The sequence below is a fragment of the Aedes albopictus genome, chromosome 3 (assembly GCF_035046485.1).
Source record: "Aedes albopictus strain Foshan chromosome 3, AalbF5, whole genome shotgun sequence".
Lineage (NCBI taxonomy): Eukaryota > Metazoa > Arthropoda > Insecta > Diptera > Culicidae > Aedes > Aedes albopictus.
Genome location: NC_085138.1, coordinates 104,185,898 through 104,212,069, shown reverse-complemented (window position 1 = coordinate 104,212,069; position 26,172 = coordinate 104,185,898). Strand labels below are relative to the sequence as shown.

Genomic DNA, 26,172 nt, shown 5'->3' with positions numbered 1-26,172 from the left:
AACCTACCGACGGGTGTGTGCGTCCATCCAGCTTGAAGACAGCGAAGACCTCAGGAGTTCCGAGTGCCAACATCAAGTGCTATCGTTGTAATGGTGAAGGTCATGTGGCTGCCAATTGCAGTGTGAAAAATGCCGGAAAATCTCACGCGAACTTTGAGTGCTACCGGTGTAACCAAAAGGGCCATATCGCTAAAAACTGTAATAAATCGGCTCCGAAACAGTTCTCTCGACCCATGCAAGAAATTCATCAGCCTAGTAATTTTGTGAAAACGGTGATTATTGGAAATTCCGAAATCGATGCACTTTACGATTGTGGTTCGGCGGTAACTACGATCAAGGAGAGCTGCGCTGGTGTACTGAACAGTATTGAGCCGTGTGACATCTCACTTGTGGGATTTGGTGGTAATAAGGTTCAAGTTCGGGGAAAAAGTGCCGAAGTGATTAAAGTAGACGGTATTGAAGTAGAGAGCGATGTGTGCATTAGCCTGGTACACGGTTTATATGAGAAAATACAAAAAATGGAAAAACTCAAGTTCCTGTATACTTTTTGAGTTCCACTTTGGTCCCATATCAACTGTGCAAAATTTCGGATCGATCGGAAAAACTATATTTTAGCGCCCGCCATTCTTAGTTTTTCATACGATTTACTATGGGGAAATTTTACTCCTGCAAAGAAAATTCGCTAGGAGTCACCCCTTGATCCCTAAAAATAAGTCGACGAATGATTTCTGTAGAATATTTTACTAGGAATCAGACCTCCGAAGACAACAAATCGATGCGACGTTCGTGGAAAAAGTTATTAGGCCTCACCCGATCGATAAAATAACGAGATTTTATTATTTATTGTTATTCCTTACATGTTAAACAGCGTTGGCAAGCCATTCGGTTTTCAGTCAATAACTTTTTCCACATGCCTCAGATCGTTTCGCGGTCTTCGAAGGGTTGATTCCTCGTAAAATTTCCAACAGAAATCATTCATCGATTTATTTTTAGGGGTTAAGGGGCAACCTGTGGCGATTTTTCTTTGAAAAAGTGATTTTCCCCATACTAAATCGTATGAAAACTTAAAATGGCTGGCGCTAAAATATAGTTTCTCCGATCGATCTGAAATTTTGCACAGTTGATATGGGACCAAAATGGAACTCAAAAAGTGTACAGGAGTAAAATGTCTTTTTGTGTCCCACGCTAGTGTGCATAGTGCCCAATAAGGTTCAATGGAACTCGATGATCATCGGTAGAGATTCTCGAAGGAGAAGGGTAGCGTGAGAATAGAGAAGATCGTGGAATCGCAGAACGATGAGAGGCAGAGTGGACCCTCGCCAGGTCAGAGTGGTACACAGGGCAACGTGTACAGCATCCAAGCGTATGAACCGATTGTTGCCGAAGAGATTAACGTGAACAGTGTTGGTGAAGAGCGGGAGAAAATTTTCGAGTTGATAAAGTGCTATCGACAATGCTTCGCAAAAAACTATCGTGAAATGGGTACCGTAAAGGGTTGTGAGATGGTGATTGAGCTCATTGGACCCGAGAAACCCATACATACGAAGCAGTACCCCATGGAGTACTCGCGAGAAAAGGTGGTTGAGAGTACGGTAAACGATCTGTTGGCAGCTAACATTATTCGACCATCTAGCTCGCCGTACAACAGCCCCACAGTGCTAGTGCGAAAGAAAAACGGTGATTGGCGCATGGTGGTGGACTATCGCGCCGTTAATGCTAAAACAGTGAAGGACTCTTGGCCGATGCCTGTTATCGAAGATTGCCTCAACCGATTTGTAGGTAATCGACTGTTCACTGCGGTGGACCTATTTCGTGGGTATCATCAAATCCCGATATCGGAGAATAGTCAAAGGTTTACTGCCTTTTCGACACCGTTTGGACATTTCGAGTTTGTGAAAATGCCTTTTGGCCTAAGCAACGGTAGTGCAGTGTTTCAAAGGATGATCGATACGGTGATCGCTCCTCTTCGTTCGGTTGGGATTGTAGTGTACCTCGATGATGCGATTTTCGGTGGGCGTGATGTTAATGATGTGCTGAAGAAATTCGAAGCTCTGTTGAAACGGTTGATGGAATGTGGCCTAACAATCAATTTGGAGAAAACCCAGTTTTTGAAGACCAGCCTGGATTTTCTGGGTCACGAAGTGAGTGAAGGGGAAATTCGACCGGGGAAAGAGAAGATTCGGGCAATCAATGAGTTTCCACAACCGGTGAATGTGCGCAATATCCGTGAGTTTCTTGGCCTAGCCAACTACTTTCGGCGGTTCGTGAAGGAGTTCAGCATAATTGCTGAACCGTTAACGCGGCTCACGAAGAAAGATGAACCGTTCAAGTGGGAAGAAGAACAGAAAACCGCGTTTGCGTTGTTGAAAGAAGCTTTAGTGAATCAACCGGTCGTAGTTATGTATGACCCAGCACGAAATCTCGAAGTGCACACCGACGCCTGCTCACACGGACTGTCAGGAATCTTGTTGCAGCAGATGGAAGATGGCCTGCATCCGATAAGCTACTTTAGCCGAAAAACTTCGTCGGTTGAGTGCCAAAAGTATAGTTATGAACTAGAAGCACTGGCGGTCGTGGAGTCAGTGGAAAGATACCGTAAATATCTACTGGGAAGACATTTCGTGGTAGTGACGGACTGCGAAGCGGTGAAGAAAACAATGGCCAAGAAAGTGATGTTACCGGTGGTGGGCAAGTGGTTGCTGAAACTGCAGGAGTACAATTTTGAGTTAGTGCACCGAAAGGGGGAGAAGATGCAACATGCCGATTGCTTGAGTCGGAACCCAGTGTTTGAGCCGGAATCAGAAGAACCAGAGCCGGTGATGGCTCATGTGATGGAAGTGAGCATCAAAGAAGATGAGTGGTTAAAATTGCTGCAGAGAGAAGACCCAAAACTGTTCGAGATCATGAAGATTCTTACGAAGCCGCCTGTCGAAAACCGGGAGAAGCAGATCCACAAGGAATACGCTCTGAAGGACGAGGGCGTGATGAGGAAGTGCACCGATGGGCTGAAGTGGGTAGTTCCAACAAGAGCACGCTGGCGGATCGCCCGCAATTACCATGACGATCTTGGACACAAGGGAGTGGAGAAGGTACTGGAGGCCGTGAGGAGGTGTTTCTGGTTTCGAAGGATGCGGAGTTACTTGAAGCGGTATATCGGGTCGTGCGTACACTGCGCCTATGTGAAAGCGAAGGGAGGAGCAAAGGAAGGGTTGCTGCATCCGATCGAAAAGATTGCAGTACCGTTCGATACGATCCATTTGGACCATGTCGGTCCGTTTATTCGTTCGTCATCACTGAACGAACATATCATCGTGCTCGTCGATGGATTTTCGAAGTACGTTGTGCTCAAAGCGGTGCGCAATACGAAGACATCACCAGTGATCCAGATGCTGAACGAAGTTTTTGCTGTTTTTGGGAAGCCGAGACGCATAGTCACCGATCGTGGAACAGCTTATACCTCCAAGGAATTCGAGAGTTTCTGCATCGACCTTGGCATAGTACACGTGAAGATCGCCGTTGGAAGCCCACGTGCAAATGGGCAAGTCGAACGTGAGAACCGAAGCGTACTGGACGCTGTTCGTTGCATGGTGACGGATAACGACAAATCCTGGGATAAACATCTTCGTATGATCCAGTGGGGACTCAACACCATGGTCAACGACTCAACCAAAGTGTCCCCGCATTCACTCCTGTTCAACTACAATCCCAGAGATATTATGCAAAACCAGCTGTTGATGATGTTCGCCGCTGAAATCCCGGAGGCGGCAGATACGGAGATTCTGAAGCGTGAAGTGATTGGCCGGATCGAGAAGGAACAGCGAAAACAGAAGCACTACTTCGACAAGTCACGACGTCCAGCGAGACAATACCTTGAAGGCGAACTTGTACTCGTGGAAAAGGATCCGCAAGCTACCGGTTTCAGCAAGAAGTTAGAGCCGAAGTACAAAGGGCCATACCTAGTGCAACGAGCCCTGGGAAATGACCGTTACATAATTGTCGACGTGCCAGGAGTGCAGCTGAAACAGAAGAAAACGTCAACTGTCTTTGCTGCCGATCGAATGAAGCCTTGGGCCGTCAATGCGTTGCTGGAGGACAGCGAGGACGACAACACGAGTTCCGATGACCCCGATGAACATTAGGATTATCGCCGGGGCGGGATATAACCTGTGGTGTCCGTTATAACTGGAATTCTTTGAATTATTGAAATTTATATTTGTGAACCACCCTAAACTTTCTAAACTCTTCTAGACTTACTCTTTTATGCTTTAAACAATACCCTAACCAGTAATATATCGCCTTTTGAACTGAGCGGCCGCAATATCGAGTACAGATCCGAAAGTCTATCGATAGATCCTCTTACACTATGTTATTTATATATAGCAGTGTGGCAGCGAGGACATCATCGGGACCAGTGGATACGGAGATCGGGAGTTCGATTCCAAATAGCGGCAAGTACTTTAATTATTCAATTTTAAAAGTGATAATTCCAGTTCCACATGTATTGCGTCAAGATATCCATAACTTAATTATATTTAAACGTTTAATTTGGGGATGCCGTATAACTATTATTTAACAACTGCGAAAAGGCTGAAAAAGCGCCTTCTCAAGATATTATTCAGTTAGTGGATACATAGGAGCCGAGAAAAGAGCTATGACTTGGTGGCATAGAAGCTTCTCGCACAGCATATACATGCTGATTAAGTTCGCCAGATTCATTGGTATAGGGCTTGCATAGAAGCTTCCATCTATATGTACAATACAGTAACTCAGCATCAAGCCGTATTGAGGATGCTTTGTTGACGTTTACATTCACAATAAATGTTAGTTGGGTCTCCCTTCCAGTCACTCTACCAAGACTGGCAAAAGTTTCAAGTACCCAACTGCCTATGTATTGTTCTGTTTTCAAACCTGGTTCTATCGTTCAGTAGCTTTTATGGAATTTACACTTCCGTTCATAGAGATATGCCTATATCGCGGCGTGATCTTCCTATTAGCCGTATTTGATCCTATTCGATAGAACACTCTGAGTAGAGAATGACCGATAAAGCCATAAAATGATTAGCTTGAATTTAAATACGGTCGATAAATAAGTAAACTCATTTACTTTAAGGACCGTATCGTTAATTATGAGTACACCTTAAAATTGCTGTATTTTAAAATGTTTTATTTATTTTGTAAATTAAATTCAATTACAGTGTTCTTTGACCATCAGAAAAGCCCATGACATGATTGTATATTTAATTTTTCGTGGATCTTGCCACCCCACCTCTCGCACTTTCTTCTTGGCGTGCTTCATAAGCATAATTAAATTAATTAATTATCGATTTTTGCGGCTTAACCAGCCGAATGGAAGTTTTACTTTATTCCAAAAGCTAGACTTTACATATACTGGCGTGAGTGAGAAATGGACAAATTGAGGTGAAATTTGCGAAAAAGTTACTCGTTCTCTCGGTGAGACTCGAACTCACGACTCTTACTCCTCCTAGTAGGAGTCGTGAGTTCGAGTCTCACCGAGAGGACGAGTAACTTTTTCGCAAATTTCACCTCAATTTGTCCATTTCTCACTCACGCCAGTATATGTAAAGTCTAGCTTTTGGAATAAAGTGCTTCATAAGGTTTTGGACAACCGTTCCGACGATGGTTTTGCATACGTAGACCCAGTTTTTCTTGAATTTTGTGACGTCCTCTGATCCTCTATCCTTTTTCCATAGTTTCCCTTTCATCAATGTTAATTATTTCTCAATGGGCCTTATTTACGGCCAATTTAGAGGATTCATTGCCTTTTCAACAAATTGAACATTGTTTACTTCATACCTGTCAAAGGTGTCACGCGCATAGTGGCACACTAAAACAAAATCTCATCTAGTTTGTAAATGCCGCGCACATAGATTTTTGCAATCAAGCTATGCATATAAATTTCACTGGCCTTGCACATAGAACCAGATTTCTAGCTCATCTTAGTTTCTACATGCAATGCACATAAATAATAAAGGTCCGTACTTTTTAGTTTTGAAGGTAAACATATTGAATTTTATATGCTATCACAAATATATACTATATGTAATTTTCTAGAAATTAAAATAATTAGGACTGATTATTTTATGTTATGATTAAAAATGTATTTTGACCTAGATTTAAAAAAAACTATGGTGATTGCAAGGTGATTTCATGTATCTCTTCAAAAGCGACGTTTCGGTGTTAGAGCTTTATCCGGTTTGTTCCTGCCAAATCTTCCGGAAGTTCGTCTGTGGTCACCGTGCTTTGCCGCGCTGTAACCTCGATCCGGATCTGTTGGCATATGTATTTTGATTATCATTACGTAAAACAAAATGATTTAAATACGTTACCTTAAAAACTGCAGGAATTCGACCGCGATACTTGAAGTAGCGACCGTAAACTCGGCCAGCAACAAGAGTCTTGCTCCACCATTAGGCTGACACAAATTTCGATTTTCTCTTATGTCACCGCCCCCCTGGAAAATTTTGGTCGAAATTCAACATTTTGAGGGGGGACACCAATAAATTATTCAAGAAATTTTAAAATTTTAAGGTGAAATTAGAGTTGCACAGAAAATTCCTTAACAAATCTGATGAGTTTATAGATTTTGCCGAATTGTTTGGGTATTTCTTCGTCAAATACATTTATTACTTATTGTCCTCCCCCTTAGCGAGCAAACGAGTATTGTGACAAAAGAAGAAAATGGGATTTGTTCCGGCCTTATTCCGTTAATGAAATGTTTTGAACATTTTCAAATATTAATCGATACACTCAAAATTTATATTCAGTTAACATATGTTTTAAATGTTTCATTTTTAGAATTCATAGCTGTGCATATGAAAAATATGTGCAAAACAATTATATTTAATGCAAACACTTTAAAATCTAAATGCCGCACATAAAATGAGAATGTGAGCCACCGATTTGCTTTTATCTGCTTTGCGCACATAAAAACTAATGGAGTTTTCATTTCAGTGGCCAAATCCGGCCAAAGTAATGTAGGACCTTTGTGCTTTCAGATGAGTGGCAGAATATGTTTCTGGAGACATTCCTTCCGGTATATTTCGACGTTCATACCTGGGACGGTGAAGAAAGGTAACGATTTCATACCACATTGACAAATTGCTTGCCTAACCAACACATTTTCCCATTTTTTTCGCAAAAAATCGATTTCTCCTAATTTGTAACATCCGTGCCATGCTTAACAGTGAAAATCTGTGCCCCTGGAAGTACCTTGTAATCCAATTTGACATACGTTTCATCATCCATGAATATGCACAATGCACATGCAATTTTTGCTCAAAACATCGTCGTACAGCTTCCAAGTCTGAGCTTGCACATAATCCGCCAGAATTTGACTGCGTTTTGGACATTTCTGCTTTGGGTAGGTCTTCGGGGAATTACGCTCCTTGGTGCGTTGAACCATACCAACAGTCGTTTCACACTTTTTTGCGTAATCTCTAATGGATACCTCCTATTTTCCTTCTACGATTTTGCAAGTTTTGCTGTTCAAATTTGACTTGGACGTACCTGTTTTTTGCCGCGTCCGGGTAAGTCTTTCAGTGTGTTATGCATACCGAATCGTTTGATAGCATTTTGGACAACAAAAACCCTAACACATTCAATTTTTGCTAATTTTCTTACACTCTAAATAATTTTCACGTCCGATTAACGTGAAATATCACGTAGGTCATCCTTATTCTGAAAACCTCAAAAGTTACGTGACATTGGTAACCTTCACTCGATAACCATGTCGTATGCACCACCCTGTTTGGTCAAATCCACCGTATCTTCACGTAAATCGTTTTAATGCGTTTGTGTTAGTGTACTTTCGACTTGGAAGTCTCCGCGAAACGAAAGTTACATGAATTTCCGGTGTGAAGAAAAAAATCAATATGGAGCCGAGAAGGTGGTGCAAAAACTCCTTACTAATAGAAAGTTGCTGGAAGTATTGAAAGGTAATTTGGTTGCTCAAGTCAATAGGCAGTAATGAATAGTGATTTTTCATTTTTCAATAATTTTAGGAGCTGGAATAGATGTTATGTATCCTGATAGTGACGGAGGACCAGTTTAGCGAGGGTTTAGAAGCTGGACTACGGAGATTTTTAATCACAATTCTTGGGTTTGATTGAAATCATCCAATCTTGGAGAATCAGAAATAAAATATACTGTTGTGTTGTAATACAGTTAGATTTATTAATTCAAATTAAAAGACTGATGAAGATTTTTTCTTTAATTGTGGCATATTTGTACCAGCTTGTAGCGTATTTGAGGAGACAAATTTTAAATCCTTATACATTGCAATGATACTTTTACGGTAGAGTAAAATCTTTGCTTTTTTCATTGCATTTTGTGAGGATTTTAAAAATTTTGCCTCTTCAAATACGTTGCAAGCTGGTGCGGCTGCTCTATTTTGATTCAAAAATCATGTACAAATAACTTGAAATTCATGTAGAACTTACTATGGATTCACGTAAAATTTACCTATGATTCCAGTAGCTCTCACCTACATTGCATGTAAACTATGCTTAAAATTCATGTCAAATTTACCTGAATCATCACGTCGATTACCGAATCTCAAATATATCCAGCTACCTGAAATTCCGGCAAAGGCTACGTGAAAAATATGGTGGACGAAAACTACCTATCTTTTCACGTAAATCGGACGTGAAAATTCTTCAGAGTGTAGCGATGATCATTTTTCCTTGCAGTGCCTGGTCACAATCGATTTTCGCTTCTCCTCCGTAAACCCTCGCATTGTTCCACTTGAGGAAAAACTTTAACTTTTAATGAAGGTTATCGTTTGTTTACAACGTTAGCAACACATAGACACAAAGCAGTTAACAAAATAAGGCATAGTCTTTTTAAAACAGAGCCTCAAAGGTGTACTCATAATTAACGATACAGTCCTTAGGTGAAAGACGACGGAAGATCTGGGATAGCACTTTGCAGGCGGCATTCAAAATGCTGATCGCTCGAAAGTTCTAACACATTAACTTGCCGCCTTTCTTGTGGATGGGACAGTTTATCCCTTCCTTTCATTCTTCCGGTAGCTATTCGGTTTTCCAGATCTTGACTACTAACCGGTGCAGACAAGTAGCCAACTTTTCCGGGCTCATCTTGATGAGTTATGCTGCAATGCAATACTGTCCTTACCATCAGCTTTGATCTGGTGATAGCATCCTAAAGTTCCCTCAACGTGGGAGTTGGTTCGTTCCCGTCCTCTGCTGCACCAACATAGTCATATCCTCTGCTGCCTTGATCCCCCATGGCGAAGAGAATGCTCGTCGAAGTGCTGCTCACACTTTTCAATAACCTCACGTTGATCCGTCAGAAGGCTCCCGTCCTTATCCTTGCAGATTTCGGCTTGCGGCACTAAGCCTTTGCCTTGAGCTTCTGGTAGAACTTCCTAGCATCTTGTGAATGGCACAGCAGTTACATTTGTTCGCACTTCGCTTCTTCCAGGCGGCCTTTTTTGCTCCCGGAAGAGGCGGTTCTGCTGTTTGCGCTTCTGTCTGTATTGTTGCACATTCTGTCGGGTTCCATGTTGCAGCATTACAACCCTCGTTGTGTCCAAAACCACTTTTTACTCATCGTCGTACGTATCGTTTCGTCGGCTCCGTTCCTCATACCTAGGGTTGGTCGCTGCTGCGTTGTTCATGGTTGCTTTTATCGTACTCCGACAGTCCTCAAGAGGCGTTTACTGAGGTGGCCGTCGGTCGGTACCGTATGTTGTTAATCACGGAGAGTTTTTGACGCATTTTTAACCATAATAAGGCAGTGGTGAGAGTCGATGTTAGCGCCAAGATAAGTCATGACGTTGATTATGGCTACGCGTGGCCATGTTCTTAGAGGCGGCGAAATCTATCAGTCATAGGCCGTTTTTGTTCGTCAACTGGTGAGTGCTGAACTTTTCAGTCGTCGGGCTGAATTCTTCCTCCTGGTCTACCTGAGCATTTAGGCAGTTTAGGTCTCCTACAATGATCTTGACGTCGTGTCTTGGGCAGCTATCGTATTCGCGTTCTCTTTGTTCGCTGGAGTCGTTACCGTTGGCATCGTTTGGTTGGTTGGCACCGAGTTACTCGACCTCTCCTAAGGTTGCTCGTAAGAAGCCGTTATTACAAGTTTACAATCGACGTAGAGATAGATATCACAAAAAAACCCTTCTTCCCTTATTTCATGCATAGTTATTGATCAGTTATTGTATTGATTCGTCTTTTATAGTTAGTGGCAACACCTTTTCAGCCTCTTTAGCCTAAACTATATTTTACCCCTTGTTTTCTAGCGCATATTGATAAAAGAAAATCTATTTCGTCCGTCAATCTCGTGATAATCCCCAGGAGCTAGGAGAAGAAACCAATTTCTGCGAAACTAATATTCATATTCCAATTGTTCAATGAAAGTGACAGAGAAATGGAAAAAATGTACGAAAAGTAGATGTTTGATTGTAAGAATATTACGTGTATAGCCGCTGCATCCTAACGAAACGATGATTAATAGAAACAAAAATAAAGTTAATGAACTGTATCTATGTAATAGGGTCCCGATGACCCTACGAAACTGAAAACTCGTGACTGCATTTGTTGTGGACAAAAAAATAATCGATTCGGACAAGTAAACTTCTAAATGTGTGAACAGAATTTTTATGTGAAATACATGGCCCTTAAATCCTTTGATGTAGTTAAAACGGTTCGGATGCAAAGTAATTCACTAAGTGCTAATTGTTTGTTCTCTTGATATGTATTAGCGAAACTCTCCAAGAATCATTCTCGAGGAAACCAGGCTATTACTCACGTATTATTTTTCTATTAAGTATCAGATGCTCATTCCATTTTGAGCTGAGCAATCCGAGATTCACTCATATGGTACATTCTGCGAAGTAAACTAACGAAATTCATCAAAATAACTTATGAATTTTTGGTCATAACAAAGCCTGCTTCTAAACAATATTTTGTATAATTTTCCATAATTTTGTTCTTTTCGGAAGCTCTTCAGCCTGTCTGCAAGTCATCTCGGCAGCCTGGTTTCAGCGAGAAGTGTCTTTTTGAAGAGAGTATCCCATTTGGCAAGACAACAGTTATGCTCTTTCTTTTCAAATTTACTATTCTTCATGTTGCACCAAAATGGGTTACTCCCTTTCCTAACCATTGCATAAATTAACTACACATTCGACAACCGATGCCACGAGTAGTAAAACAGAAGAATTACATCACAGCTTAAAGATACTTACCTCATGGCACTATCCTTCTCGGCAGAGCAAATTTAACACAGTGACAGAGTAAAATCGGACACAACAAAGGCTAAACAAACACAGAAGTATAGATTTTATATCCATAGAGCTCAGATGTATTTGCATAAATACAGTATGTAGCAATAAAGAAACCTACTGTAAAAAAAAATAAACTGTAACACTTATCGCCCACGTGTATCCATTCGAAACAATATCCTAAATTCTATAGCTCATCTTCTTCGCTATCATCATCATCATCATCTTCATCGTCCTCGTCGCCGCTTTCCATATCTTCGTCGGCTGCGCCCGACGGTTTGCCACCTGTCCTGGCACTACTACTACTGGCTCCCTCGTCGGCCTCCATCGGGGTAAAGTCCATGTCCTCCTTGTACTCCATGTCGGCCTCGTGGGCCAAGCTGTCGCCCATTTCCACGTCTCGACAGCGGGCCGCCATCAGCTCTCGGCGAATCTCCGGTGTGATTTTGTAGTGGGACTTTTTCCTGTTGAAAAAAAAAATGGTGTTTTGATTAACATACATTTTTGGACCTGGTTACATCTGTGCAATGTGAGTCAGCCGGTAAAAATGAACAGTTTTAATGGAAAGTCCGCAGGAGATAAATGAAACAAAACCAATCAACAAATAGTGATTAACTCTTGTGATGGGAAACTGGGTACGTGGAACTAGTAGATCATTCGAGTTCAACGGGAACACCCACATGCTCGACAAATTACGAAAGGATAGCAGTAGGTAATTACGGAACAGGAAAAGTAACTACGTCGAATCACTTTATACTGACTTCAGTAAGGCATTCGACAAACTTGACATTCCTATGCTGATTTTCAAGCTTGATAGATTGGGAATTGAATTGAGACTTTTGAAATGGATCGAATCGTATTTAACCAACCGAAAACAGATAGTAAAATTTGAGGGGAAAAAATCACACCCTATCAATGTATCATCAGGAGTTCCCCAGGGCTCACATTTAGGACCTTTACTTTTTATATTATTTGTTAACGATATTTCTTACATTCTTAAGCATCTAAAAATTTTAATATACGCTGACGATATGAAACTTTTTATGGAAATCACAAACGAAAAAGACGTGGACACATATCTAAGGGAAATACGTATTTTCGATCAATGATGTAATAAAAGTCTATTGCAGTTGAACGTCAAAAAATGTAATTTGATTACGTTCAGTAGGAAACATAGCATACCGCCTATAACTGTATCTCTGGGAAATCAAGTACCGTTGTAAAGTGTGACAGAATTAGAGATTTAGGAGTTATTCTTGATTCTAAGTTAGCATTCACTGACCATTATAATGCCATAATCCATAAAGCAACCAATATGCTGGGTTTTATAAAGCGTTTCGGATACAATTTCAAGGATCCTTATACGATTAAAACATTGTATATAGCTTATGTTAGATCGGTTTTAGAATACTGTAGTATAGTTTGGTCTCCCTATATGATAACACATGAAGAACGAATTGAATCAATACAAAAGCAGTTTCTCTTATATGCTTTACGCAATCTAGGCTGGACCACATTTCCGTTGCCTTCATATAAGGCTCGATGCTTGCTTATAGATATCCAGACCTTGAAGGAACGCCGCGAATGATATTGTATCGCAACGCATTGACTCGGCAAATCTACTATCGTGTATAGGGTGCCTGTGCCAGTTATCGCACCACCTAAGAAAAACTATTTTTACAAAAATAAGAAGAAGACCGACAAATGTAAACAATAAGTCAAATGATTGATTAGTTTTCATACTTTACAGGAAAAATATAAAACCGGAGCCAAAACTACTTTTAGTATTTATTACGGCGTGTGCCAATGATAGGAACCCTGTACCAGTTATGGATACATTTGTTAATTTGGGTTCCACTTCGCACTATTTACATGCATTCCTTATGGGATTTGCCATAACTGGTACACTATGGCGAAATAGGGTGCAAGGAGGCCGAAAAGTTAAGGAAAATGATTTATTTCTACCATAATTTGAGCAAATTGTGAAGTTTGAATGATTGCAATCATCTTTTGTGATCGTGATCTATTGTTTGTATCTTTAAAGGTTGAAAATCAACTATGGCGAATTTGAGGTACTATAGCCATAACTGGTACACTGAGCCTACATTTTTATGCTCCAACTAGACAATTGAGAAACAGAAATCTGTTGAACGAAAACGACATAAATCATCTAGGCATCCATGCTGGTCTCACGCACAGCGCTTGAAAATTGAAGCGTTTTACCTCTGATGAATCAAAATTTGCTCGTCTTTGACCGGCGCTTTTCAACCCAAAGCGGTAGCAATATGCCTTCATTGGCTAACATGCTTCTGAAGCAAGTGGGAGCGGGAGCAATAAAAATTATGAGTGAGAGTGAGGAACGACGATTCAGCGCCGTGCGGCTCTCTGAATCTCTCTCTTCGCCGGTGTATACGGCAATGAATATACTTGATTTTTATCTCGTTATTACAGTGCAAATGACATCAACTCGAAATAAATCGATTATAATAGTCACGTCCATCATTCTCTTATGGATAAATTGATTGTTTTTATGGTTGGCACTGATGACTGATCGTATCCTTCATATTCACTCGATTTCAAGCACTGCTCACGCACCACCTTTTAACCAATTAGTGACGTCAGCTCCCCATTTGAATACCATGCATCATTTTGGCATTTCATATTCCAAAACTGTATTCCCTGAACGTGAACCATAGTGATTTCGGCACCACATTGAATTTCGAGCACCAGTTTTGCAATTCGTGCACCTAGCCATACAAAATGTTGAGAATCGCCGAATAACGGTGACGATAAATACAGCACACTTACATCATCACTTACTTCTTCAAAGCTGTCCATGTACCACCATGATGCATCAAAATCATCTAGACATCCACGCATTATGCTGATCTCATGCACTGTTTTTTAGGGATTGGCACAAAAGTGCACGCGGCCTATCGCTTCCGAAAGGTACGGTCGCGGTTTTCACTCCCTGTTTACTTCATCGTTATGGGAAATAACATTGCGGCGTTTCCTACGGTTGTTCCTTTTGTTCCTTTCGAAAACGATAGACCGCGTGAACTTTTGTGCAAAGCCTCTTTTTGAAACGTTTCAACGACAGCGTGGTCACAGACAAACAGACGTAACACCTTGAACGATTTTCATGGAAATCCATCGCCCAGTTCACACTCCCATCACCTGGTGGAAAAGCTGCACGAATCACTGTGTTGTGCAATATCGTCAACAGAAGGCGCTAGTGTGGAACATCAAACGCATAGAAAAACGATGCGCGCGCCTCTGGTTGTGAAAGCCACAACTGTGAAAATTTAAAATGATTTAAAATGATCGTTAAAAGCGTGGTCGATGGAAATTTCGCAAGTGTTACGTCTGTTTGTCTGTGGCGTGGTGTTTACGTTTCAAGAAATCTGACAATATCTAATGCATCATACTGATACCATGCACCATCTTCAAAATTCTTTCACCACCAAAGCACCATTTCAACTAGACATTTAATGCACCATTATGGTGTGACCATTACATTGAATACTTTTTGTTCGTATCAAGATGTTTATAAGGAAGGTGTTAGCGTATAAGCAGTATGTGGATGCGGGGAGTGCGGCACACTGCGGGGGGATGGAGGTGACAGCCGGCCAGTTTGTTTATGCTGCAGAACGCTACAGAAGCGCTGCTGCGCCGCATCGGCAACAACATTCTCAACACGGATAACCAATGTTGACATATTTCCATGGCACTCATAAAATGAGTAATATTCCCCCAGGTTTAAAATTTGCTCGTGTCCCCGCATTTTTGTTGATTACACAGCGCAACATTTTTTTTGTCTCAAGAGCAAACTTATGTGTCTCCGAAGGTTTCTGGACCGCTAAATCCGAATCCGGGCTCAGATTTACTCCAACACGTCACAATTTTGAGCTATACCTCAATTTATAGGGCAAAATATGCGATTTTGGGCTTTTTTGACTGCAAGCCATTAAGTATGGAAATATTTTTTTTAAACAATCAAAAGGTAAATTGGTCAATTAACATCTAAATTAACGACTCATTCAAAATATTTCGTTTTACCTAATCAAATTTAATAGATTTAAGCATTTTATGTTAGTATGAAAACTCGCATGCAACTTTTATAGGGTGACTTGTATGGGAAATATCGTACCTAACATAAATCGCTTAAAACTATCAAATTCGATTTGGTAAAACAAAATATTTTGCATGAGTCGTTAATTTAGATGTTAATTGACCAATTTTTCCTTTGATTGGTTAAAAAAAATATTTCCATGCTTAATGGCAGGCAGCCAAAAAAGCCCAAAATCGCATATTTTGCCCTATAAATTGAGGTATAGCTCAAAATTGTAACGTGCTGGAGCAAATCTGAGCCCGGATTCGGATTCAGCGGCCCAAAATCGGTCAGAGACACATAAGTTTGCACTTGAGACAAACCAAAAGTTATTTTTTGTTACACTGTGAATACAATGGTGATTTCTTAACCAAAAGAGATCGCTTTGCCGAAAATATTGCAAAATATTTGCTTGAGTGGGTGTACGAGCTAATTTGCAATCCGTGTAAGTAGGAAACACTTGGAAACACTCGATGAGTGTCATGGAGTTTGTCCGATTTTAGTGCTGAGAAAGTTAAGCGTGCATGGTTTCTGTGGGGTTGCTACGTTGCTATAGGGCTGAAAGTTTTTGTTTGTCATCTCACTAGCGAAAAAAATTGAATACAAACTTGCCAGCTGTCGTTAGGTTTTCCAATATGGCGGATGGTGGAATCTGACATATTGGATTACCAACCTTTTACTTACCTTGGTTCGTATTAGGGATGTGGAACCATCTCGGCAGGGGTCCTATTTTGGGCACTTTTCTGCTATAACTCAGCCAATTTTGAACCAATTAAGCCGTGTACAAAATTTCAAGTCAATTGGTTTGGAATTGACTGAGTTGTAGTGAAGAGTGCCCAAAATACCGACCGCTGCCCAAGTGGTTCGCTACCCTATATGCACCATTTTAGCATTAAGTGCACCAAAATAACATTCCATGTACCTGAATCATGTTGACTTCTGAACTGCATTTGATTTCATGCATTATTTTTGCAATTCGTGCATATAATCATGCAACATATTGATAATCACTGAATAACGGTGACAACTAATGCAGAACGTTCAAATCATATACCTTCTTCAGAGCTTCCCATGCACAATTTTAGCATTCACTACATAATCTAATATCTTATGCACTATGATAATGTGGTTCACATTTCAATTCCATGCACCACTTTCGAGCTATTTCGAGTACAAAATAGCATTCCATCTACCTGGACCATGTTGACTTCCGCGTCATATTGAGTTTCCTGCACCATTTTTGCAATTCGTGCACCTAAACAGGAAATATGTTGAGTAAAATCATGGTGAAACTAATGCACCATACTGACATCGTGCAGCTTCATTGCATTCCATGCACCACCACGATATCCATAGAATCATCTAGGCACCATCTTTGAATCAATTACCTTATGCGAAATCATGCAAGATCGTCACATTTCATGCACTACAAAAAAAGCGTTTCAAGCACAATCGTGGCGTTCACCTTATCATCTAGGCATTTATTGCACCTGGGGGGAGCAGACCTGGTGTGGCGGTTAGAACACAATACTATCATGCCGAGGACCTGGGATCGAATCCCACTCCCGACATACTCACAAATTGTGGGTTCTTCCTTCGGAAGGGAAGTAATCGTGGGTCCCGAAATGTACTAGCCTAGGGTTAAAAATCTCGTTAATACAGACAAAAAAAAATCTATTGCACCATGATTATTTTTTTAAATTTCGTACATCAAAATAGCAACAATGTCGACTCTGATACATCATGCTGACTTCATGCACCATCTTTGAATGCCATGCTCCATATCGGTATTCCTAATGTACCATCCTAATGATCTCAGTGATCTCTAGGGGTCCTATACACCATGTTGGCATCATGCACCTTTATGGCGGCACGCTATTTGAATTTTATGCAACAAGTACCAACTAACTTGAGAATCATCTTCAAATTCCCTGCACTATCTTAGGAATCTGTATACCGTTTATGTACCAAACTTTGCGCAGTTAAGAAAAATCAAATTTCGAGTCGTTATAAAAATACAAATAAACAATGTATGTATGGTATGTATCAAATTGCAAAAACTTGTCACGCATGCACCATCTTGACGTTTCCTTGATCATTAAGGTAAATAATGTACCATACTCTCATCACACACCACTTTAAAATTCTATGCCCCTCTTGGTGTACTTTGTATAATCCAGACATCCTCTACGCGACAATCGAATTTAATGCACCATTTTTGTAATTCTTGCATGAAAATAGCATTCCGTGGCCCATTTTGAGAATCACTTAACCACCCGGAAGGATTCCTGCCAGAATTTCAGGAGGATTCCCTGGAGGCATTCCTACTTATAGAAATCCTTGGAGGATTTCTTGGAGGAATCCGTGGAGAAATTTCAGGATGAATACCTATTTGGAGGAATTTCTGGCGGAGTTTAATGACGAATCCCCGGAGGAATATTTAGAGGAATTATTGAATGAGTTCATTGACGAATAGGTACCTGAATGCTTGAAGGAATCCCTGGAAGAATTCTGGGAGAAACTCCTGGAGGAATTTCTGAAGGATTCTCTGGATGTATTCTTGGAGACATCTCTAAAATAATTCCTGGAGGAACCCAAAGAGGAATTCCTGGAGGGATCTCTGGAGACATTCCTGAAGGAATCCTTGGAAGAATTTTTGGAGAAAGCTATGCAAAATTCTCGGATTCCTGGTGGAATTCCTTAAGGAATCTATGAAGGAATGCCAAAACTAATCCCTAGAGGGATTACAGGAGAATTCCGTGATAGAATTCCTGGAGGAATTCATGCAGGAACTCTTGGATAAATTCATTGAGGGATTCCAGAAAAAAAATCCGGGAACAATTCATTGAGATCTCTGTAGGAATCCCTAGAGAAATCACTGGAGGGATCCCTGCAAGAATTTCAAGAGGAATCCGTGAAGAAATTTCTGGAGGAATCCCTGGAGACATTCCTGAAGGCATCCTTGGATTAATTTATGGCGGAATTTCTGGAAGAGTGTCTGGAGGAAATCCCGGAGGCATTCCTGGAACATTTCCTGAAAGATTTTTTGAGGAATTTCTGAAGAAATTCTTGGATGAATCCTTGGAGCAATTCCTAAAACAACTCCAGGAGAAATTTCTGAAGGAATCCTTGGACGAAACTTTGGAGAAATTCCTCGAGGAATTCCAGGAGAATATCCAGGAATCCGTGAATAAATTCCTGGAAGAATCCTTAGAGAGAATTTAGAAGAAATTTCTAAAGGATTCCCTGGATGTATTCCTGAAGAAATTCTGGAGAAACCTATAGAAAAAATTCTGGTAGAATCTATGGAGACACTCCAGAAGGAATTTCTGGAGTAGTCCCTGAAGAAATTCCGGGATAAATCCTGTAGTAATTCCTGGCACAACCCCTGGAAGAATTTCAGGAATAATTCCTGAAAGAATTTCTGGAGGAATCCTTGGAAAAATTCCTGAAGAAATTCATGGAGGAATCAGTGCAAGCATTCCAGGAGGAATTTCTGGTTTATTTTCAAGAGGATCGTGTACTTGGGCTCACTGGTGACCGCCGACGATACCTACTAGCAGAAAATTTCAGAGACACATTGTGGCAGGAAACCGAGCTTTCTTTGGATTCCGCAGAATTCTCCAAACTGCGATCGAACAAAGTTCGATTCTACAGAACACTGATTAGACCGGTAGTCCTTTGTTAGAACGATTTCATTTTCACCGACTACGAAATTAGCCTGTGCGCGCAGGCGTAGTCGACATATGAATGACACTAACGAGTGGAGCTTTTTTGTCGATCATTTAAAGCTTTCAACAGTGTTCGACATTCGATGAGAAAATCTTATTGGAATCTTATTGGAATCGTAAACAACAGCTTTTCCCATTGAATTCTCATTGACTGAAATTCAATTTAACCGTTAATTTGTAGTTGAAAATATCTCGGTTACTTTTTCAAAACGACGTATAATACACGCAAATCCTATGTTGATACGTCGTTTTGAATAAGTATCCGAGATATGATTTTTTTTTTGTCACGCGAAAATCGTTTTTTTTTGTAAACCGTGGGATGGACGTACTTCGGACATATTGCGCTGGATAGAGGGCCAGATCTGCTGTCCAATGCATTACGTCCGCGTTATGTTTCACATATTTATTTGAAGAAAAATTTATTGTTTCAATCGTGACGACAATAGACTAACGTAAAGGTAAAGTAATACATCAAAGATTATCATTAGTTACATGAAAATAATTGAGGATCAAATTAGATTAGAATTAACAGAATTAATTAGAAACAATTACGGCAAGTATAACAATAGCTGGAAATTCAATCCTTTTTTTGTCGTTAATTCAATGCAAAACTGGAAGTTTAATTTACTTATTTATTTATTGTAATGACCTCCATCCAACAAAATGTCATCAATTAATTAATAAGGGGATTCATTTGATAGCGTAAACCACTTACCGTCAAACGGGGTGACTTGCAACACTTTTCAGCTTCAACTAACAAAAAATGTTGATTAAACCTAATTTTAAAATTCAAACTATTTGTAATAGTTTCAATAGCCGGCCCCTCTATAAAATAGAGTGAACAAGTCTAGATTGAGTTTAAATAAGGGCGAAAGTAACATGAGAGAGTTCTCTTCGTCGACTCTCTCTTCTTCAAATTAAAGTGACAAGATGCAAGTATGGTTGCACTTTTTGGTCATAAATCGCTAGGTTGCGATGCAATCTAGCGTCTAAGTGTAAAAAAGTTTTATTGATTTTGCATCTTGCAAAATTTGCAGAAGAGAGAGTCGATGAAGAGAATTCTCTCATGTTACTTTCGCCCTTATTTAAACTCAATCTAGAAGTTATAGATTGATTTATTTTTTTCATCCTGAAAAAGCCAAAAAAGGTCGTTTTTGATACAAGACGTCGTGCAGGGTGACTTGCAACACCCAATGTAAATCCCTTTTCAAACACGCAGATATTAATTTTTAGTTTCGAGCATATTTCTAGATTGAGTTTAAATAAGGGCGAAAGTAACATGAGAGAGTTCTCTTCGTCGACTCTCTCTTCTTCAAATTAAAGTGACAAGATGCAAGTATGGTTGCACTTTTTGGTCATAAATCGCTAGGTTGCGATGCAATCTAGCGTCTAAGTGTAAAAAAGTTTTATTGATTTTGCATCTTGTCACTTAAATTTGCAGAAGAGAGAGTCGATGAAGAGAATTCTCTCATGTTACTTTCGCCCTTATTTAAACTCAATCTAGATTTGATAAGTATTCTTGCTACTTTTGTGGTATTGTTTGGGCTGACATACTTATTTTTACATTTGTTTTTACATAGGAAATTGAATTGTGAATTTTTATATGGAAATATTGGGCTCAAAAACACCAAGTTACTAATTGTTAATTTAACATAAGTTTTAATGTATTTATCAGTTCATATGATGATCCTTCAGACTTTTGCTGATGAATTGTTAGTTTAACAACAATATTTCGTTTTTCTGGACTTTGAATTGTTAAGAAAATGAGTGTTGCAAGTCACCCCGTCTAGGTACAATATTTCAAAACATATGAATATAACAAAGATTTTGTAATATTTTTATAAAGTAAAATGGAAATTCATATAGCTCATTATGTATAGAATCCGCATATAGAATATTATTTTTGGGAAATATTGTTTTCATTCTTTTGCAGGTAACGATTCGAGGCTCATATTTTCGTTACTTTTTCAGACTAATGTTAAATTTATTAATATTTTGTTGGAACTATTTTCATAAAAGTAAAAATCGTGGCTACTACTCAGATAGTATGTGCACTTCATAGTTCAACTGAGTTTTGGTATGTAAACGTCCGATTTTTATGTTTTGTTGATAACCATAGACAGAAGACATCAAGTGTTGCAAGTCACCCCGCCGTTGCAAGTCACCCCGTTTGACGGTATTAAAGTATATTCTGATTAAAGGTGGTGATCGCCAAGGCAGTCTTTGATTATTTCATTCACAATTTCATGAAACATTTCAAATAACAGAAAATCATGAAAATAAAAAAGAAAATCGCGTTAATTACTGTTCCTTTGAATTCCACTAAGAATTTGCATCCTTTGACAGATACGTATTTCGACCTCAACTGTAAGGTCGTCTTCAGTGTCTTGTACTTGACTCGACTCATGGCTTACGCAGCAATTTAAACTGTTTAGTGAGTCCTCTTAATAATTAATTAGTTTTGTACTGTTCATTTTAATTCCGCCCTCTAATGTTTATCTTTTGACTGATACGCGTATTTAGAGTACTACTTATAATCTTCCTCAGTGTCTCTTCTAAGCAGAATATCCTATCGCCACCTCTATAACGGCCCGCATTGGTATGCTAGCTTGATATCAAACCACCGTGTGTTAACAAAGAAAGAGGTTCGCGTCTACGCTGATTTGACAGAAGGGTTCGCTCGCTTTGCTGGTCGACCGTTAAATTGAGGGGGGACAGTTTTGAAACACCACTGTGACGTCGGTTCGTCGGTGGTATTACTTCAAAGTATCTTAATACCAAGGTAAGAGATTCCCGCTAATATTCACGGATTAGTGAGAAAAGGAAAAAAGCAAAAAATAGTTATGAAGTTCGCGCTGATTTGTATGGGCACATCACTATTTAGCAAACATTCTTAAGAAATTAAGCACTCCCATCTTAGAAGCTATTATTTGATTGCATCTGACTGGATTAAATGTGACCTCCATGCAATAAAACAGAAAATATCGCCATTTGAAAATCGGTAACAATTTTTTTTTAATTGGTTCTAAACATATTTTTTCAGCATTTAGAAACATCCAAACTAACAACACTTCACAAACTTTACTGAAATAATGACATTTTAGTGTAAAAACACCAACTTTTCATAACTAACGCAGATGTGTTGGTGAGTCTCATTTTTGACATTTGCGGGAATCTCTTACCTTGGTACATATTTATATCCTTTGGTATCACTTTACCTTTACGTTAGTCTATTGTCGTCACGGTTGAAACAATAATTTTTTCTTCAAATAAATATGTGAAACATAACGCGGACGTAATGCATTGGACATCAGATCTGGCCCTCTATCCAGCGCAATATGTCCGAAGTACGTCCATCCCACGGTTTACGAAAAAAAACGATTTTCGCGTGACAAAAAAAAATCATATTTTCAACTACAAAATAACGGTTAAATTGAATTTCAGTCAATGAGAATTCAATGGGAAAAGCTGTTGTTTACAATTCCAATAAGATTCCAATAAGATTTTCTCATCGAATGTCGAACACTGTTGAAACCTTTAAATGATCGACAAAAAAGCTCCACTCGTTAGTGTCATTCATATGTCGACTACGCCTGCGCGCACAGGCTAATGACTGAATAGGGGAGAGCAAAATCGACAGTCAGTTTAATACATAGCGGACAGGTAGACCGATAAGCTCGTGACTCATCACTCGTGAGTGATCTGGCGAGTGTGACCCCGAAATTGTAAGGAAGAAACTGCAGTACATTGATTGACTCGCTCTTTGTAAATATATCGTACTAAAGAAATGAAAATGTAAATAGGTACTTACTTTAACAGCTGTAGCAGCGCATCACGCTGTTCGGAAGAAATGTCGTTCTTGTAGCGTTGGGCGAACGTGAGCAGTGCATTGTGCCACAGCGTTGGAAGTTCTCGCTTATCCTGCTCGAACTTTAAGAAGTGGAAAACGGCGGCGTCCACCACACGGTACGGCAACGCGTACCGTTTATCCAAGATAATCCTGATGAAGATTGAGTTTGCTCCGGAGTATTCCATTTCGCAGATTTTCAACAGACAGGCAGATGTGTGCAGCACCGGGATGGTAGTCGAACTAATGATGCTTCCAAAAATAATGGCCTCGCGCAGTGTGCAGTCACCTGATTCCAGCAGGGGAAGAACGATACCCTTCATGAAGGCAGCCGGCTTAAAGAGGGCCTTCTTAAGCGCCCGATATAGGTAGAAGTTCAATTTGTGATATTCGGCCAGATCGTCTCGGATACGTGGCAAGAGGACCAGATTGTAGAACCGCTGGGCCATGTACTGTGTCAATCCGGACGAGAAAATCCTCGTTGCCTGGAACATCGCTGCAGCGCTCCAGTTGTGTGGCTCCGTAATGTACAGAATCTGTTCCCAATTTCTTAGCTTTGGCACAATTTTAAACGCCTTCGGGAAGCGTCCGCTACGGTATCGTTTCAGCACATCCCGTACTCCTTCATACATCTCCCGCACCCGGGGATCGATTTCTTCCAGCTTCAGTGAGCCGGTGTCTGAAAATTGCGTTTGAATTTCGGTTTGCTTCTCTGTGATCTTGTCCATGATTAAATCGGCCAATGTGCGGGTTTTGACTCCATCTCTGGAAAAAAGCATCAAAATTCAAATATGCTCAGCTAAGTCCCCCACCAGCTTAACTCACTTGTTCTGAAACATTTCCAACGCCCGTTCATCCTCCTCGTTCATTTTGATATCGTCGAAGAAATCCTGCCCGTCGACATCGGCCTCTTCGCGGTAGTCCTCATCTTCCGATTCGCCGGACGAGGCCGGATCCCCTAGCCGGTGTCGTCTCTTTCCACTGGCTGCCGCCGCAGCCGACTCGGCCAACGAAGGTCCAAACGAATCATCCAGCAGGTTTAGTTCGGCTTGCTGTTTGCGGGCCTGTTGCAGAATTTTTTTGGTCGTCCGGGAATCGACAAATTCCTCCTCTTCGGCTCGTAGCCGAATTTTGGGCGCCTTCGGTTTTTTTGAGACTCGGCCCTCGGTGATCTGGTCGCCGAGGTTCATTTTCGGCCCGGTCAGGCCCTTTATCCGATGTGCTTTGGATTTTCCCATTGCTGAAATAGGTTTTCACTGCTTTGCACTATTTAAAACAATCAAAATTACTGGTTTAAATAGTTAACTATTGGAGAAATAAGCGGAGAAACGCGAGCAACGTGCCGAGTCGAACCAAAACAACACCGCGTGTTATGAAGTTTTTGACAGATTAGAACTGAACGAAACTGCGCTGCACATGTGGCATGGGCGTCGAATTTTCGTTAAATTGTGTTGGAAAGTGGGAGCATACACTAGGGTGCCAATGAAATGTATGGAACAAAAACGCAAGGGGAATGACATATGGGAGCCACAATGCTGCGTCGACTTCGACTTCGACTTCAACTTTAAGGCTTCTTACGGCATCATCAGCATCGGCAGCCATGTTGGATATACGGCTCGAAATTTCAAAGTGATGATTTTCTGCAACCAAAGCGAATATTCGTATGAAAAAGTATCACTCTATAAGCTCACTCGCAGTGATTACGATGATACTTTTTCTGCTGTGTTGCTGCAGAATTGATAGTTTTTTATCACTTCAAAAACGCGAGGCAAACAATCATTGAAAAGCAAAAAGTCAATGATTCATTTGAAAGCTTCGTGATGCATTATGACACCTTAACTGACAGCTCGGTTTGAAGCAATGGGTTTCAGTGCAGCAAGCCACAATGATGCGTTGCGTGACGTACGTCATTGTACTAAAAACGCTGAAGTCGTTCTAAACTTTGAAAATTTTCAAAGTTGACGTACTGCAACGCACCGTCCACCATCAAAGCTGGTGTTGGGCAGCAATGTTTACATGTTTATTTATATCGAAAAGCTCATAAATGCCTATTCGATTGGATTTTAAAAGTGCAAAGAAAATGTTCTGAGTGTTTAAATACGTTTGTCTTTTCCCCGGAATTCATTCGGGATTTATGAATACTTTCATCGAAGCGGCATTCCTCCAGGAGATCTTTTTTTCTAATCAGGGTTCCTCCAATAGGAACTCCTGAGATTGCTTCGACAGGAATAACCTTTGGCGTTCTGTCAGCAGGAAATCTCTCTGGGATTTATTAACGGGTTTCTTTGAGAATCCCTCCAGGGATTCCCTGGAGTTGTTTTGTGTTGAAATATTCTTTTCATTCAGCAGGAATTCCACCTAAATTTATTTGAGCGGAGCTAGCTTCCAGAATTCCTCCAACAGGGATTCGCACATGGATTCCTATTGCTGATATTCCGTCTGAAATTCATTAAGGGTATCTTCTAAGGATTTCATTAGGAAATTCTCCAGATTTTTTTTCTCAATTTCACTAGCTGGAATTCTTTCTGGAAACCCGGGAACAGAAATCCATTCTGGAATTCCTCAAGCATGAATTTCTTCTAGGATTAGGCTGACACAAATTTCAATTTTCTCTTATGTTGAAACACCCCCCACCCCCTCTCGGAAAATTATGGTCGGAATTCAGCATTTTGAGGAGGGACCCAAATAAATTATTCAACAAATTTAAAAAAAAAATCAAGTGAAATAAGAGTCGCCGAGAAAAATTTCTTTCCCAATTTCCCTTGATGGAAGATTTTTGGTGACTTACTAAGAAAACCAGTTGAGACAACTCCAGGAGTTTCTTCAGAAATTCCTCAAGCAGATCGCTCGGGAGTTGCGCCAGAAAATCTTTCAGGAGTTCTTTCGAGCATTCATCTGAATTTTTCTCAAGGAATTCTTTGCAGAATTCCCTAAGGAGTAGCATTTAAAATTTCTCCACAACTTCCTCCAGGTGTGCCTTCCAGAAATCCTCCATGAGTTCCTTCGAAAAATTTTTCCGGGAATTTCTCCTAGATTTTCATCGACAACTCTTTTTTCAGTTCTGTCGGAAATTTCTCCAGAACTTTCTCCATAAATTACTCCAGGAGTCTTTATGGAATTCATCAGGAACTGCCTCCAACAGTTCGGAAATTTCTATAAAATCCCTTCAAGATAACCTCAAGTAGTTCCTTGGAGATTCCCTCCAGGAGTTCCTTGGGTA

General features: G+C 40.3%; 2 protein-coding genes across 2 annotated transcripts in view; one reads left to right on the top strand and one right to left on the bottom strand.

Moving 5' to 3' along the window:
- Positions 1–26,172, top strand: part of LOC134291327 (uncharacterized) — a 422,656-nt gene that overhangs the window by 86,562 nt on the left and 309,922 nt on the right. The gene's annotated exons all lie outside the window — the stretch shown is intronic.
- Positions 11,317–24,331, bottom strand: LOC109415496 (bystin). Its single transcript, XM_019689385.3, has 3 exons — positions 23,778–24,331; positions 22,917–23,717; positions 11,317–11,727 (listed from the first exon to the last, which is right to left on the bottom strand). The coding sequence occupies exons 1-3, from the start codon at positions 24,188–24,190 to the stop codon at positions 11,451–11,453; spliced, it is 1,491 nt and encodes a 496-aa protein (XP_019544930.3). The 5' UTR covers positions 24,191–24,331; the 3' UTR covers positions 11,317–11,450.

Excerpts from the sequence above, each read along its gene's own strand:
- LOC109415496 (XM_019689385.3), bottom strand. The coding sequence starts at position 24,190 with ATGGGAAAATCCAAAGCACATCGGATAAAGGGCCTGACCGGGCCGAAA. Across the intron at positions 23,718-23,777 it reads TTGGAAATGTTTCAGAACAA|AGATGGAGTCAAAACCCGCA; the intron begins GTGAGTTAAGCT and ends GCTTTTTTCCAG. Across the intron at positions 11,728-22,916 it reads GCGCTGCTACAGCTGTTAAA|GAAAAAGTCCCACTACAAAA; the intron begins GTAAGTACCTAT and ends TTTTTTCAACAG.